The sequence below is a fragment of the Gymnodraco acuticeps genome, unplaced genomic scaffold (assembly GCF_902827175.1).
Source record: "Gymnodraco acuticeps unplaced genomic scaffold, fGymAcu1.1, whole genome shotgun sequence".
Lineage (NCBI taxonomy): Eukaryota > Metazoa > Chordata > Actinopteri > Perciformes > Bathydraconidae > Gymnodraco > Gymnodraco acuticeps.
The window spans coordinates 3,277,718-3,291,855 of NW_022991435.1; the positions used below are offsets into that span (position 1 = coordinate 3,277,718).

General features: G+C 40.9%; 1 protein-coding gene across 4 annotated transcripts in view; it reads right to left on the reverse strand.

Moving 5' to 3' along the window:
• Window positions 1-12,910, reverse strand: part of pik3r2 (phosphoinositide-3-kinase, regulatory subunit 2 (beta)) — a 36,135-nt gene extending 23,225 nt beyond the window's left edge. The window contains exons 1-2 of one of the 4 annotated variants that reach the window (XM_034195973.1): window positions 12,798-12,910; window positions 5,276-6,144 (exon numbers count right to left, since the gene is read on the reverse strand). In XM_034195973.1, the coding sequence (XP_034051864.1) occupies window positions 5,276-5,594 (319 nt within the window). In that variant the 5' untranslated portion in view covers window positions 5,595-6,144; window positions 12,798-12,910. Of the gene's footprint in view, window positions 1-5,275; window positions 6,145-6,240; window positions 6,464-7,715; window positions 7,860-12,651 lie in introns of those variants that run through there. The other 3 variants (XM_034195971.1, XM_034195972.1, XM_034195974.1) reach the window with 3 other exon arrangements.
• Window positions 12,911-14,138: the final 1,228 nt, after the last annotated feature.

Genomic DNA, 14,138 nt, shown 5'->3' on the forward strand with positions numbered 1-14,138 from the left:
CAATGTAAAATTACCGAAAACATACCAGCTCACTAAATCACAACCGCTCAAACCAACTACAAACTACTACCACGGATTGGGCAGAGAAGGAGTCCGAGAAATTTTCTCCCCCATGTGACGTAATATGACGCGTTTGACGTATGACGTTTAAAAAAAAAGCAGTTTTTAGTAGCAGAGCTCAAAACGGCTCCTTTTCCTCTGAATTCCTGCCCTTATGTCTTGTAAAACATATCAAATCCTGCATTAACATTTTTAATTGTAATTTTCAGGCAAGGTTAAGCATAAATGTAGTAAAAGAAAACCCTGCAAGTTGCTCTTTAAGTGCAATATTGAGGGACTTGTACTGTACTTGAGTATTTAAATGTAAACTGTTAACATTCAGGTAAATGTGTTACCAGTTTGTGTTTGTGATTTGTTGTGCATGGCTGGAAGCCAATAGCGAACCAGGTTAAAGTTCAATGACAGGGATAAATAAAGCCACGCCTCCAATGGGAGTGTCCGTTGAATGAAATGCCACTGTCTTCGTTATTCCTCCGCTTATTTGGATGCTAAACAGCAATGAACGTAAAGCTTACTCTGCTGACATAAACGTTGTACTTCTTCCCACTACAGGTCAGGAGGTCAATATTTTACTTTTACTCCACTACATGTTATATCTTTAGTTACTTTGAAAATGTTGATTAATGATGTGAAATATTATTAACTCTTAAGTAAGACTTGAGTAGATTCACAAGCTACCCTGCAGTATACAAATAATTCAAATGAGCTTCACCTTTGCCAGCTTTGATAAACACATAAATGCATCAATAATTATAATCAAAACTTATATATTATTATGAAATGGGCAAGTCTGGATAATAAGTACTTTTACTTACATTTAAGTATATTTTGATGCTGATACTTTTACTTGAGTTACATTTTGAATGCAGGACTTTTACTCGTAACAGAGTATTCCTATACTGTGGTACTTCTACTTTTACTTAAGTACAAGATCTGAGTACTTCCCCCACCCGTGCTTTTAGGTAAATGTTTGGTGAAGCTTCTGATTGTATGAACAGGTACATTGCCATCTATGACTGTGTGACAAAATAGCATGGAGTCCAACTGGAGTCAGTGTTACATGACTCTCCACAGTCTAAAAGTAATGGGACCTGTGTGCTTCTAACAAAGTGCTTGTCAGATTGTTGAACACCGTCTGAACACCCCTCCCCCACGCCTTTCCAGTGTTGGAGTAAGGCCAGCTGCACCCAACAATTTCTGTAACTTTCCAAAAGTGTCAACCCAACATTCATGCCCACTTCTCGCAGCGACTGAGCAGATGTGATAAAGTAGGCAGGACTTTAACTTATCGCTTAAGCCCTTTTTTTTTTAATTCTTCACATAACTTCTGCAGTCATTTTGTGCAACATCATGAATGCCTTGATGTGGTCAAATTGGGCACACTGTTTTGTTTTTTTTAAACCCCACCTTCAAGCGTAGCTATTTTGAACAGCTATAAACACCTTCGCCTTTAGACACGGTCAGTCGATACTTTCAACTCAGTGAAGCATGCACATGTATATAATGCTGAGTTGGAGATTTTGCCCACAGACGAAAAATACAGACTCTCGGAGAATAATTTGGTTCATACCTCACATTAGTACCATTATTTTAATCTAAAAGCACCAAACAAGAAACTTGATTTTATTTCACTCCTACAGTGAGCAACTGTACGGAATATACTTTACTCAGTTTGTGGTTTTGTGAAAGCCATTAATCTTTTAGTAAGACAACTTTACGCCTAAACGAATTCTCAGTTACTGCTCTGGCGCTAAAGAAGGATTTTCTATAACCCTGCAAATGTAACATGCTACATTTACTGAACTGCAGGAGGAAAATACAAGAGTCAGAAGAGAAACCGAATACAGCTCGTTCTAATATTTGCAGTTGGATAGGGTGGCCTTGGCTTACAATGTAGCCCTCGTCTTCCTCTCCTTCCAGCCTCTCCTTATCTTTCCCATTCACTTTCTCCTCTCTCTCGACCCCCCCCTCCCCTCCCTTCATGGGTTCTTTGAAAGTGTTTTCCTGGTAAGGCACAGGGAGCGGAGAGTGAGTTGAGGCCTCTCCTTTCTGAGAACTAGCCCCGCTAACATGGTTTATAGCTGCCCAGAGACAGTATCAGACATGTATGTGAATCAGGGAGGGAGGCTGCAAAAGAGGGGGAGAAAGAGAGGGGAGGGAGGAGTTTGCAAACATGCCAAGCCATGGTTCACTTCAGCAGGCAGTTAAAGTGAGGCCAGGGAGAGGAGAGACAGAAAGGAAAAGAAAAGAAAAAAGAAAAACTCCCTCTGGGATTGTAGAATTATTTCTGCTGCAAGTTGAGAAACGTTTCCCTCCGTATCTGGGGAATAAAACTGATTTATACTCATCATTTGTCTCGAGAAGTATACTTAGCCTACTTACTAAAAGTTGTACTGACGCCAAATGTGCGCAACAGAGATGGATGAGTTTTAGTTAACCAGCCAAAATGTACTATAACTAGTAGTTTGATGCAGAAACACTACCGTTGTATTTTAAAACAAGGCTAAAAAGAACCACAAAAAGAAATAATATATGAACTACTTTAAAACAGTTATGTGGATTTAATTTTTAAGCATACAACAATTCATAAAAGCTCTTGTATGTTTGTGAGTGATGCATCATCAGGTCAAGGGCCCTTTTCTTATTGCTGTTCGTCTCTGACAAATATTAACAATAATATGCCATCATCAGCCAACCCTTCTTTCTGTTTTAGAAACAAGAACAGCTGAGCCATTTGCATCTTTTGACCAACTTTTCATTTTGACTGCTACTGCTGAAAAACATTGGTTTGTTTGCACTAAAGTAGACGGGTCGTTGTCGACTTTCCGCAGTCACCTTATGCAAATGAGAAACCCGTTTTCCTTAATCTGGCTAAGAGATTTATAAACCCAGTTAGCAGAACGATTTCAGCAATAGAAACCTAATCTTTTGGCAACAGTACTCTTAACTGGGTGTCCAATGAGAGTTTTACATGCATGTATTTGCATGACAAAGACCTGAGACGGAGAGTGTCGCAGTAGAAGCAATGTGGAGGGAAGTTAATATCAATTGTAGATCTATTTAAAATAATTCAATCCAAATGTTTGAATTAAACTGAAACTTAAATAAACAACTCCATATAAGCAATGTTGCACAGCAGGAACATGACCTAACCAAGCCAGTCACTTAAGTAAGTCAAAATGCACTGACTAGGGAAAGAAAACAACTAGCTTTTGGACGCCGTGGTGGCTCACCTGAGGGGACGCCCTTTCCCGCTACGTGTTAAAGAACAGACGTTGGGATTTAACCTGTAACTTGGTCAAGCTTCCCAACCACCAGCCTCAATATCAAATGATAAAATCCCTGTGAATAGTAAATGGGCCACACTAACAATAGCTCTATTCACACAACACCCAGGGCCTCGGCTCCTTCTGGGAGATGAAGATGATTTTTGTAAAAATTGGACTTGACCATTTCTAATCTACAATATACTTCCTTTAGCCCCCCCTCCCCCCCTCCGCTCAGGGTTTCATTTTCTGCTGCCCGACTGGTTTGTTTCACTGTCCGTCAAACCCCGAGGACACTGTTGCTCCTCCTCACCTGCATCCACAGGACAAAGTTATGGCCTGTGCTTACTCACTAAAATATCCCTTTACTTTTAGTTTGTATTATATTGTAGGCACTCATGTGAAAAGAAAACCGGATACATTAACTTTTAAGTAAATCTATTACTGAGAAATGAGTTCAATTGAATGAGGCCCAGTGTACTGTGTCGACGGGATGAATAGCCGAGTGGCTCAACCAGAGGTAATTCAGAGTTCACAGCCTACGTGCTCAGAGTGGTACTCAACCCATCTGTCATAAAAATGAAAAGGCGAATTACAGAGGATACAGCTTTTTGACAGAGGATGGTTTTATATGCACAATTATACAAACACTTTTTTATTCATCTTTTGGCCTCCTCTGGCATCCCAGATATATAAATTAACCAGCTGAAGCCAAAAGCAAGGGAGTGCTAATGAGGAGAAAAATGATAGAATTTTGGAAACAAATCAAAGTTTTTACTTGAAGTGGAGCTTGCTAAATTCAGCCAATCCGAGCCAAGAGAATGTTTGAGTTGGACACTGTCGCAGCTCAAAGCAATGTATTATGAATAAATATCCGAAGTGCATATTTTCCCAAAGTCACAGGAGTGAAGAGAGGTGTAAAAGAACGGAGCACGTATCTCCAAGTAGAACATTTGACATTGTATTTCCTGAGATGTTATATAACTATTTGCACATTAAACATTGGTTAACAAGCTGTTGCCAAAAAAAGCCCTCATATCTCAAACTTGGCCATTACACAGTTGAAAACAATACAGCCCCTCCTGCCTGTGTGATCTTTTAGTAGAGTAGAGGGTCAATAACAAGTCACAGCGGAGGAGAGCCAGGCATTTTTGTGCAGATAAGCCCAGATGCAGTTTGGAGCCCGGGACACATGTTAATGTTGAATGTAAAGTGGGCCACACAGATGGACAGAATCAATTGCAGACCTGTACAGGAGAGTCTAGTAAGCAGATGGATTAGCCCTTTATTATTCAACAGAGAGTTTGGCTAGCTGCGCTTCCAAAGAGGTAAGGCTTATGACGTGTTTAAGTATAGATTAAAGGTTCAGCTCGAGGTCACTGCCAAATGTGAGAGACCTATCAAAACTCCCAGGGTGGTTGACCAGCAACAAACATTAACAGCACCAATTATCTAACAGCCAATAGCTGATCTGGCCCTGTACTAACAACGCTGTCAAAAACACTACCTGCAATTGTTTTGATTTATTCTTAAAAGAACATAATTAAAAAAATAATACAATAAAAATAAAAAGATGATTCACAAATGGTGCCATCATTTATCTTCAACTGTTATTTTTAGCCTTTCCATTTTGATTATTTCTGCACACCAACAAACCAATAAGATAAAAGTAAACATGTTGGTCATGTCTTTTAACTTTCAATACCAATATAAGAAATAGAACTTGCATACAGAAGGTTTCACAACAAATATTCACAATGAATGCATCTAAAAATGTGTGAAAGGGAAGGTTTGCAATCCAACTTGCACCACACTGTACACAACTGTGCTTTGCTGATCTTGCAAAGGTAATTATCTCCAACGCTATGTATGACATTTGCAACACTTCAAATTTAAAATGGTATCATGCTTGGTAGCAAGGTGAAAATGTAAAATATAAAAACTCTTACCATGAGACGACTCTGGTCTTGGAGCAACAGGGAGGGGTCGCTGGAACCTGGGTTGACTGAATGGGAGCGCCATCTTCACGGGGCCTACGTACTCGACATACGTCCCGGGGAAATCGCCTCTCTGCTTGGTGCGCTCGTTGTAGCCCAGCAGCCAGCCCAGGCGCTCGGGATGCTCCACGCAGCCCTCCTGGTAGTTCTCCATGGACAGCAGCGAGGCCCTGCTGACCGTCAGGACATCCCCCGGCTGCAGTTCCAAGTCCTCCTCCTGGTCCTTGGTGAAGGCGTAGAGGGCAAGGTACTGAAAACCTTCCGTCGCCATTTTGTCCGGGAAGCAAAAATCAAAATGGCCACTGAATTAGGATTATATGGTGCAGCCGGACTACCAACCAATGACGCTGCGACGACAGAGTTCGGCTCTACAAAAATCGTCCTCTGAAACCAAAAAGGCTGGTGAGTAACTAACTCTTGGTGGGTCGGGGGGGATGAGGGGAGGAGGGGGAGTCACCCGAAGCTTAGAAGCATTTTTGAAAAAGTCGATATGGTGGCGTTCTGCTGCTGCTGTGTCTGCAGGGGCAGCAGCTTCAGACCTGACCGGTGTTGGTGGACACTTTCCTCAGCTTGATACCCCGGTTGAGCCAGATGATGGAGCAGAGGGAGCGCCTTGGCAACATGCTCTTTCAGGCAGCCAAAAGCTGCTGGCTGGCTACTAGTGGAGCAGTCGGGTAAAATATTTTGCCAGTCGAAGGCCCAGCGTCGTTGGCTCTCCACGGTCGGATGAAGTGGTCTGACTGAAGGACGAGTGGGAAGGTCTTTAATCCTCTTCGGTTCTCTCACGCTCCCACATGTTCTGGACACGGATTATGACCGACCTGCATGACATAAAAACCCCAAAAATTAAAAAGGGAAAAAAGGAAATAATTATTTAAAATTACAGAAAACAATCCGGAAAAACTGCAAATTATTACCAATGAATGTTGTTTCTATTCGATAAATAGCCATTAGTAAAGCGGCGCTTATCTATGTGAAACGAAGCTTAAAGCGGGGCATGAAAATGGCGATCTGCGGCACTTGTGCAGTCTTCGGTTAGGACAGTGAGATGGGATGATGCTGCTGCGTCATGACCAACAGCAGACTGGGTCCCTGGACGGGAGCCTCCAATCCCTCCACTCTACATGCACACACCCACAGCCATCACATAATCCACAGGAACATCAAGTTTCACTGTGAAATAGGCGTCCCGTCAACTTATTAGCAGCATCCACATTCATGCAAAAAAGGCGAAGAAAATATTTTCGCAGAACGAGCATCCAGGAGAAGCTGAGCTTCATGGCTGTAGGGCAACCAGGGGTTTCTGAAACATGCAGAACCCTTCACAACAGTTCCCTCACCGTAGAAAAGAAAAAAGGCAGCTTTGTGTTGCCTCAAATATTTTCGGCTTCACTCTGTCAAAATAGCTAAATCATAGCGTCCGAATGGACAGTCAGCTGAGGCACCAAAACCTTGCTCAATAGCAGAAAATACCACTTAAAAGGAAATATCTCCGTGCAGAATATCACACTCCTTCGTATCGAATGTGTCATAGTTTAATATCCATATATGCACAGCAAAAACGGCATTCACGGACCCATAATGAATATTGTCTGATAATAGATGATCGAGGCCCAATAAAATGCAAAAGTACGCAAATATTACCAGCAACATAACAGATACGATTTGATCAGAATAAAAACGTTCCAATAAACAAAATCCATCAAACTCATCAGACACTGATCAGAATTTACTTATTTGAAAACCCTTAAGTATAATATCCACAGCAACACATGGAAGTATAATGTTTATGTCTTTAGGCTGACCAAATTTGAGCTACAAAGTTCAACAATTCAAAATGGCAACTATACAAAGAGATGAGACGGGGAGCGAAGATGAGAGATCAGGGTTTCCAGATTAAGTACATCTGTGATCTGTGGACCGAGCGAGGACAGCAGTCCTGTTAACCTCTCAGGACGAGATGAAAGGGGGTCGGTGAGGAGATGGAGCAGGTGGAGAGGGACGGGTAGAGACAGTGGAGGGAAGTTCATGTATGGCAGGAGTAAGGAGCTATATGGGGCAATTTCCCAAAACATCAGAATCAAAATAGGCCTGGTTTGCGAGGCCCGATGTTGTGCAATCATTTTTATTAGTGCTCCTGAGTGGAAAATGTTTCGAGTGATGCATGCAGACGCTTAAATAAAATCTACGGAGAACATAAAAAATAAACCTTAACCTCGAAATTGCATCTTTGAATACCAAAGTGCATGCTTTCAAACATTAGTCTAGATTATCCCCTCTCCCAACACAATATTCTGAAGGCGAACGTACGTACACTGCAAACCTTTGTGTGCAACATTATCATCTTTTTAAAAAAAGAGTTACCGTGGATGCGGCAGAGTGCAACACTCACCCCACTTTTGGTTCAGAGAGAAGCCGGACAGGCTCAGGCAGATTCTCGGTCCAACATCCTCCGAGCCGAGAAGCAAGAGGTGCCAGGCGAGACACGTGGCACTGGCATACCCAACCACAGCCCGCAATCCTCACACCACCATAACCCCCCCCAACCCTAAACTCCCCCTCCTTCCTCTCTCCACCTGCTCTCAGCCCCCCCCCAAACACACACAGAGTCCTGCCTCCAACTTGCAGCTCCCCCCCATCCTCAGCCAGCGAAAAAGTCCAGTCGTTTTTCCAGTTGCCATGTTTTATTTGTTTACGAGAGCGCTGCTGCAGGAAAGAGGAGAAAATAAGATGAAGGTAAAGTGAAAGCACTACGCAGGGAGCGCTGTTATTCAGAAATCCCTTTTTATTATTTAGTTCCAGAGGAGAAAAAGTCGTGCGAGGAGAGAGAAGTGTCATCTCTGAAACAGTCCTGGTCTGATAGTGTTGAAGTGGCTCACAGTTCAGGGCAGCAGCAGCTGGCAGGCTCAGCGTCACAGGATCCATCCTTTTCTTAAGACTTTGTATTCAGTCAGAGCAGAGAGCGACAGAAAGCAGGGAACAAAAATACCAACTGAGAGACAGAGCACTTTGCTATCAGCAGAGTCCAACGGGCTGAGGGAGACCACGCGAAAATAATTAATGAATAGGCAGCAAGTAACTCACTGTTGCTAGAGAGAGGGAAAGCTAATCCTGCGCTCTGATTGGCTGCTGCTCAGGCCATGTGCTCCACAGTCACCAGAGAAGCCGGGCAAATCAAGGAAATGTTCTAATATTAGAAAATGTATCCAGGCAGTGATCAAACATCTGAACCAAACAACTCCAGCTTTTCCCACACGCCTGCCTTTTTTCATCAGTGCATCCTTGATGACTGCTCATCATCTTTGATGCATCGGTGATTCAAATCAAATGAAACTGCCACAGGATAATGATGAAAAACAAAACATGGAAAAACTGAAGGCTGCGTGTGATTGGAGAGAATTCCATGAGTCATGTTGAAGTGGAGCAATGAGATGAAAGGAGAGGATTTCTGTTTTCCCGAGTAACCAGGATGATGAATGTGATGATTATATGCAACTAAAAGAAAGCAAAAGAAATGCTGGCCTTTATAAAAGAAACATGATGAGAAACTAAAAGTACTAGTAAAGTAATGAATACTCTATAAATAATATACAATTATATTTCAACAGCCACAGTTAGTATCAATATTATCCTTATTTCACATTTGCTATTCATCTCACTCACATTAAGTTTAACTGCGGGGGAAAGTGAGACCTAGATTGAACGCAAAATGGCATCGAAATGTCCTCCGCTGTCTGCAGACATCGCATGACTTGATTTGTTTAGTCAGCCACTGGAGCTCTGACCTGTTCATTATACACCGGTATGCATAATGTCAAATAAGCTTTTCAGAGCGTCACTAACACAGTGGAGTGAGACAAGAGCGACTGACACAGCTTGAAGATATACTCATACTGCCCTTGATGTACTTTATTAGTGTAGTTTGAACTAAAGATCATTTCATTTATAAAAATAGACCCCAGCACTAACTAAGAGTTGCGACAAATTGTCTTAAAAGTTTTAACTGATTTGTTGATTGACAGATCACTAATTAGCATTTCATTTATTATTATGAGTTATTTTCTCGAAAAACATGTTCAAGGTTGTTTTAAGGTTCCAGCTTCTCCAATGTTTGCAATTCCTGCTTTTCTCTATTGTATCTTGTTGAAGGAATATGAATCAATCTCTAAGACTGTTGCTCTGATAAAACAAAATATGAATTAGGCTTTTAACCCCGTTTCCTTATATTGTTAAACCACATGTTCACTAATGTATATGGTGCTATACTGTATATTAGGGGGGAGTGATAAAGATATTATCATATTATATGGTATTTAAAAAATGAAATGTTGATAAGATGCTATATGCAATAGCAAGTTATATATTCTAGAAAAGTCTAGTTTGAGTGGATAGAAATAACATTAATGTAAAAATAAAATGTTATGCTATTTCAGTGGTAACTCATACGTTAGGTATAGGACAATATTTGACTTTTTTCGTAATAATGAACTTGCTATCCAATGTGCAAATATGCCATACTATATGCCATGTTTCGTAAGCACTTCAAACTTTGTTTGGCAATTGTATTGCTGACATACTGTATACACTGATAATGATTTATCGGCAACAAGCGAATTACAAGCCCTTATATCAGCCTGGCCATTTAATTGTTTCATATTCAATATTAAATTACCCACATGAAACATACCTCTTGTATGAAACTAACTTGTCTTGTAAACCTGTCACCTAGTTATCAGTTACTAAGGCAGATGCACACGTTTCTCTGAAGGCCTGAGGGTGTGGTACATCAATCATCATCATGGATTGTGACTTCATCAACAGTTACATATTTGTAGTTCAGGGTTAAATGACGTAAACCCATAGATTTGTTCAAACGTTTCAAACATGCCTTGGCAGATCTACTGCAAATATAGATAGATACATTCTCCCTACGGTTGGGATTATTTTTAAAAGAGAGCTTGTGAGTTAATAAATTAGAGAATGCAGTCTTAGTTAGTACAGTGTTCTTACACAAAAGGATAACATTGTCATGTCTCAGAGGCACACTTGATGGATTTCATGCATCCATAAAGAAAGGCTGCAGTCTTCTGCTGTCATTAAGTGAATTTCACCAACAGAAATACATGCATTACTAAGTTCAAACATTTACGTGGACACCCAGTTATGCTTTAAAGTGAGTGTATGCGTTGGCTCTTCACGGCCCTTCTGGTGAGGAGCTGACTACAGAGTCACCACGCATGCAGCCTGGCCTCCAGCCATCTGTCCACATGGAGCTGAAAAATCTACTGCGCCACAGGCAGCGAGGACGGGCCAACAACACAGACGCTTGTAAAGGACTCGTTTTCTCAGCATAAAATGTGGGCTTAGGCATTTTATGATTTAAGTTATGTTCACCTAAATTCTATCTGTCCTTAATGAAGCCCAAAAGCTCACTTCGCTAAGTAAAAACATCTGCTACGAAGATTATGAAGCACTGAGACGGCACTGTTCTGAAAAGTCAAATACACCACAAGGCTCTACAGTTAAAGACGGCTCACTGTATTTATCAGAAAATATAAGATGCAGGCAATTCAACGCCTCAAATACTTTAAAATGCTACCTTAAGTCTCTGCAACCACAATGTTATATGTAAACATTGTGTCTGGATCAAAGAAATACAATCTGACAAACCTGTAAAGTCAGCACATGTTGAAAATAACACAATACTTTTTACTGCAAAGTTAGTATGTAGGCCAGAAAGTGGTTAGTAACTAAGCCTCGTACTTTACATGGACACTATTCAAGTTCGATATAAATGCATAAAACCACTAACCTCTCCATAACTAACTCTATTTTGCCTTAACGTGAATGCAGGCAACAGACAGTGGCCTCCATTGTAAACACAGCAGTGACAAATCCAATCAAATACTTATCCCATCCGAGAGATGAATGAGTAACCGCTTTTATTTGGTTGACGATGGCGTAATGCGAATTAAGTGGTACCTACCTACATTACATCTATTTAATTTGCAAGTCTGACTTTCATTCTATCAATTGGAATTTTGATATTATAAAAAAGTCTTAAGATGTAAATATTGTTCCTGAAGACAAGTCAGTGATGTTTTTCCAACTCCTGTAAGCAATTGGTCACATCCAGGACAGAGCTTTCGAAAAAGTATATTACAACTGACTAACTATATTTGTATAAATAGCCTCACTTATCTTCCTGGAAAGTTAAGACAATCATACTTTTGTCAACTATCAGATTTTGTTTTTCCCCTTGGGTACCAGTCCAGTTTGTGCAGCTTTTCCAGCGGAGTAACGTTTAAGCTGTCCTTAGATCCGTACTCTGCTGCTATTTCCATCAAATAACACCATTTCAGTTTAACTGGGTTGCTGAAGGACGTGTAACAAAAATAACCACAGCTGTACTCCGTCTGGTGGAACTTGAAGTTAGCTGATGTTTTATGCAGCCACTCCGAGAAACGACACTTTTAGGAAATCTTCACTTATTTTGGAAGAAACAAGCTCTGAGTCATTTGGAGCATTTTAAGACTTTTAAAAGAAGAATGAAGGCTTTGCCACAAGTCGTGCATCATCGATAAAGCAGTATAATTTACATTTAGGTTGCATAATGCTGGATTCAGTAATTACAGGAGAGAAAATTGGTCTCCACACAGTTGAGTGGCTTGTCTTATTATGCAAGTGGCACAATTTCAATAAAATCCTGATGCATGCCAAATCCTCAAACCAGGGATGCACACTCATCATGTCAGGCCTTCAGCTGTGTGGGCCTCCTATAGTCTGCAGTCAATGTACAGGCACTGTTATACTGACTAACGTACCAATGGTGGTACACACATGGAGTACATTGCAAAGTGTGACTTCTTTACTGTGTTACGGTCCTGCAGTACAACTTGTTAGCACCATTTAACACATTAAGCATTTAACTACACAAAATAAGTCGGAGGTTACAATTCTGAAAAAGTTGACAGCTTTTATAGATACTAGCTAGTTAAAGTCCTCTTAAACGTGTTTTCAAGTCATAAAGAAACAACACAAAAACAACTCCAAAGCTATAAATAATAAAAGTGAATGTTTCAGTAAGTCAACTGTCCAACTGTCGACAAGCACCGGGCAACATGCTGCACGACGAGCACATATTACGATACATTTTTATCGAAATGTGTACTGCGCAAAAGAAATTAAATGAACACAAAAATAAATCCCGAGTTGTAACATTTAAACCAGGGCACGAGTCAACATCGTGAAGCTGCGTGTGCATCGCTTCCACCATTTTCCAGTACAGTGGCCGTACTGGAAATGTGCAATAACTTGGAAAAACTCACCCGCAGATATTTCTTGACTCTTCTCACTTTAGGTTGCGGAGCTTTAAACTCTTCCAAGTAGAAGACAAGAGTCCGTGTGGCGCTTTATTTCGGACGATAGCTTCTCAGTGTGCAGTAAACATCAGGTAAACTTTCGGTTAACTTACTGCTTCGCTTATTTCTCTCGCTCTTTCTTTCTTCTCCCGTTCATGACTCCCTGCTCCCCTACACAGCCATTTTCCAGCTCAGCACGGCGCAGGGAAGGAGAGTGTGTGGGAACTAATAGAAGGGCGGAAAGGGACGATGCCGAGCGGAAAATCCCGAACGATTAGTGAAGGGTCACCGGATTGACTCGGCCCATAATGGTAATTTGAACCCGACTATCTTCAACTGCAAGCAGGCCCGGTTCTACGGGGGTGCATAAAGGTGCATTGCACCCTCAGTTGAGTCGTTATGCACCCTCATTTGAAAAATGAAAAGTGAAAAAAAAAAGTGAAAAATATTACATACATTACAATAACAATAATAGTAGTAGTAGTAATAATAATAATAATAATAATAAGGCAAGTGCCATAGGACCTCGGCAAAACAGAGCCTGCCCAGCTATATTTAAAAAAGTACCCAACTCGCCTGTACAGTGGGGTAAGGCGCTCATTTTGCAGCTCATGGTTTCAAAACAGAGATTGGCTGGAATATTCATGTAAAAAATATGCCATCTTCTGCTATGCATGTAGACATTTCGGTTCAAGTAAGTCAGATGCCTTCACCACAACTGGCTACTACAACTGGCGCCATGCTCTTATAGGCTACGTGATAAGGGACTGGGAAGGCATGAATCAAGCAAAGAGCACATAGATCCATAGATCTCTTAATGTTGCTCTCAAAGTGCACCAGATTGATGCTTTTAACTTCAATATTTTAAAAAAAATCTTCCCGGGGGAGCATGCCCCCGGACCCCCCTAGAGGAGGTGAGGACCCCCCTAGAGGGTGTTAGGTCCACTCAACACTTGTAAAAAATAGCACTTTACCACTGCACCCTCTCTAATCACAGATGCACCCTGAGTCATTTTGTTCTGGAACCGGGCCTGACTGCATGACTGCAAGGCTGCTTCCCCCCCCCACACTGTATACTGTAAATTATTTTTTATTTAAAATAATCCTGTCCTTATGAAAAAGACTATATATGTGAAATCCGTGTCTTTTCCCATGTTTGAACATCCTCAAATGTTCACTTCAAGTCACTTTTTACAAACAATATCTTACATTTTTTCAAAGTTTAAAGATGATTCATACTGTATGTGTGACTGGTTTGGATTAAATGTGGAAAACTGTGTGAAAAACAATAACTGCCAAGGACAAAACCTGAATTGTATCTAGTGAGTCAAACGTTTATCTTACATTGTGTATTATTGCAACACAAAGTGCAAAATATGATATCTATATTTATATTATATATGCGTTTCTGTTTAAAGTGCCACACATTACCGGCATAAAACCAAAGAAAGATT